This window comes from Plasmopara halstedii, assembly GCF_900000015.1.
Source record: "Plasmopara halstedii genome assembly, contig: Scaffold_3060, whole genome shotgun sequence".
Classification (NCBI taxonomy): domain Eukaryota; phylum Oomycota; class Peronosporomycetes; order Peronosporales; family Peronosporaceae; genus Plasmopara; species Plasmopara halstedii.
In genome coordinates this window covers 536667-539232 of record NW_020189964.1, presented here as the reverse complement: position 1 = coordinate 539232, position 2566 = coordinate 536667, and the positions used below count along the sequence as shown (strand labels likewise).

The window sequence follows — 2566 nt, the reverse complement described above, 5'->3', positions numbered from 1 at the left end:
CAAGACCGGAAGGAGTGGAAGAGACTCATTCAGTCCCTCCTAGCATATATACCCCTAGGCGAGAGAGATCCGACGTATGCGAACACTAGTCTAGCAAAGAGGCTTAGCAAACTGACCCTAGAGTAATGAACGCGAGAACACGTTTACTACTACCACGAACGGAGGATTGCAAATCTCGCGCCCACTCTTTAAAGCAAGCACTGCATTAATCTATTGAATTTAACAGTCAATAAATCTTGAAGTACGAACCACTCAATAGGGTGATCGTTGCACCCAAAGAGATCCGACGGGGTTGCCATGGTCTTTGAGCAGCGAGGCGAGGATTTTGCTTGGTGCAATGCGCTGGAATGCGTGGTCAGTCTCAATGATCATCACATAACGAGCACGAGGCAGCGGGAGCTCACAAAAGTGACAGATTATCGTAAACATGATGTAGATGGTACTGAATAAAACTCTCCGCACACGAAGTCTAAGGTGTGTTGCCTCCCTATTTTTCAACATTTTAAGTAGAGCAAATAAATTGCCGAGTTGAGCGGTGCTTCGTGTACGGCGAAATTTGTGCGCAATATCCCCGTTAATACTTTTAACGGAAGCGTATCAGGATGTTTTTATGATTTAGAGTGGGATGTCTGCACTTATTCCCAGTGCCAAGTAATTGGTGTAGACCCGAAATCGAGAGAGAAGCACACATGGGGTCTACAGCGCAACCCGCCCCTACAAGGTCGCCACTTATCCCTTCAGCTTAATAAACTCATATTGTATGAACACTGGGTTGGCTGGAGCGACGTCATGTTTAGTGAGGTACAACTTGTCAAATTACACTTGTTAGACAACATCTAGAGAAAGCTGAAGAGGACCGTGGGGGGGTTTAGGCTTAAGATATCAATAAAATCAAATTTGGCTGATTGTAATAGCACTGAAAATTTAATCTGCTTATTATGAGCATGATAACGTATTAGCGCCTTGACAGCAAAATGTCATTATTTTCACCAGGCATCCTAGGTGACAAGAGTCAGGGCTGCCTAAGTTCGGCACAGTCGTGTTTCGCTGACACGACTAACAATTTGTGTGGGTGGGTGAACGAAAATATTCTAGTGCGTAGCTTGCTATTTTTCAGCTTCGAAATTGTGGCTGTTTAGCGAAACCTATGTGTCGCCATGCAGTAGGATTGCGTGACTGTCTATGCGCATCTATCCATGGTCAACTTTCTACGACACTGCTTTATGAATCAGGGCTCAAGACTACCGGGTTATGGATGAAAACCGTATCACATTGTATTTAGATTGACACTGAGTTAAAACGAATAAAATTTCTGAATATGCATCAGAAAAATAATCAACTAACTGAATCACCAGAATATGTTTAAATAAAAGTTTTGTTTTCGATCACAACTGAGCAGTCTTGCAGAAATGCGTAATCTCGTATAAAAACGCATTCCTCAACTGCATGGATACCTACCTACCTACTTAAGAGTCGGCGCCCAAAATTTGATTATTGGCATTAGCTCTATCGTTCGTAAATTACGTATACACTACATCGTACGGCAAAAAAATATATTATTTTTTACAAATTCTTAATAGTCTTACACACCAGCATAGCCAAAGAGTGTAAGACTCGTAACCATAATGAGCATCCCGACATACATACCAACAGCAACAACATGCGGCTTGTTTTTAGCGAATTTGTAAGACGTCGGAATGAGTTCTTTGATACAAATGCACACCATAATACCACAAACGATGCCATATAGTATACCTTCTGCAATGGCATCCATGCCGTCACCAATTGCCAGCCACGCAATGATTCCACCGACTGGCTCTGCAGCTGCAGAAATGATGCACCAGAAGATGCCACGCCGCCGAGAACCCGTTGCAAAATAAATTGGAGCAGCAACGGCGATACCTTCGGGTATGTTATGTAGACCAATGCCAACAGCAAGTGAGAATCCCACAGATGACTTCTGAATTGATCCAACATAAGTGGCGACCCCCTCAGGCAAATTATGAATACCAATAGCAAGTGCACTGAGCAAGCCCATACGCTGTAACGCACGCTTGGCTTCCTCATCCACCTTTAAATATTGAGTATTTGACTCAACACATGACGATGCGCCAGACTCTAGAAATGACATTGGTGGTTTACTTGAATCTTTGTTGCTTTCAAATTGGATAATGGATTCGCGAATATCATGGAGATTTTCAATCTCGGTCATCTCATGCTCGGGCGAGATCTTGTGCACAACGATATCGATGATGTAGATGAGTCCTACACCGACTGCAAAGCATCCCGTAGCACACAGCCAGCCGTGCCCGGTAGCCGTGTCTGCCGTCATGTCTTCAGTGCGAATGCCTTCACTCAGCATTTTCACGGATGCACTGAAAATTTCAACGAGTGAGATGAAGAGCATCACACCCGATGATATACTAAGAGCTACCGCGAGACTCAACGGATTAGCCAGGTGTACAAGTCGAGTGCTGAACACAACCATACCGCCAAGCACCGTGGCAGCACCAGCGGCGATAGTTAGAGCGAAAGCTACAGACACTTCATGGCCTGTTCTGACCAT

The 2566-nt window shown here is 44.3% G+C and overlaps 1 protein-coding gene across 1 annotated transcript; it reads right to left on the bottom strand.

Moving 5' to 3' along the window:
• Positions 1-1582: 1582 nt before the first annotated feature.
• PHALS_06617 (zinc (zn2)-iron (fe2) permease family) lies at positions 1583-2566 on the bottom strand (the record flags this gene model as incomplete). The annotated part of the gene is made up of 1 exon (XM_024719937.1): positions 1583-2566. One exon carries the CDS (start codon positions 2564-2566, stop codon positions 1583-1585), a length of 984 nt encoding a protein of 327 aa, XP_024585186.1.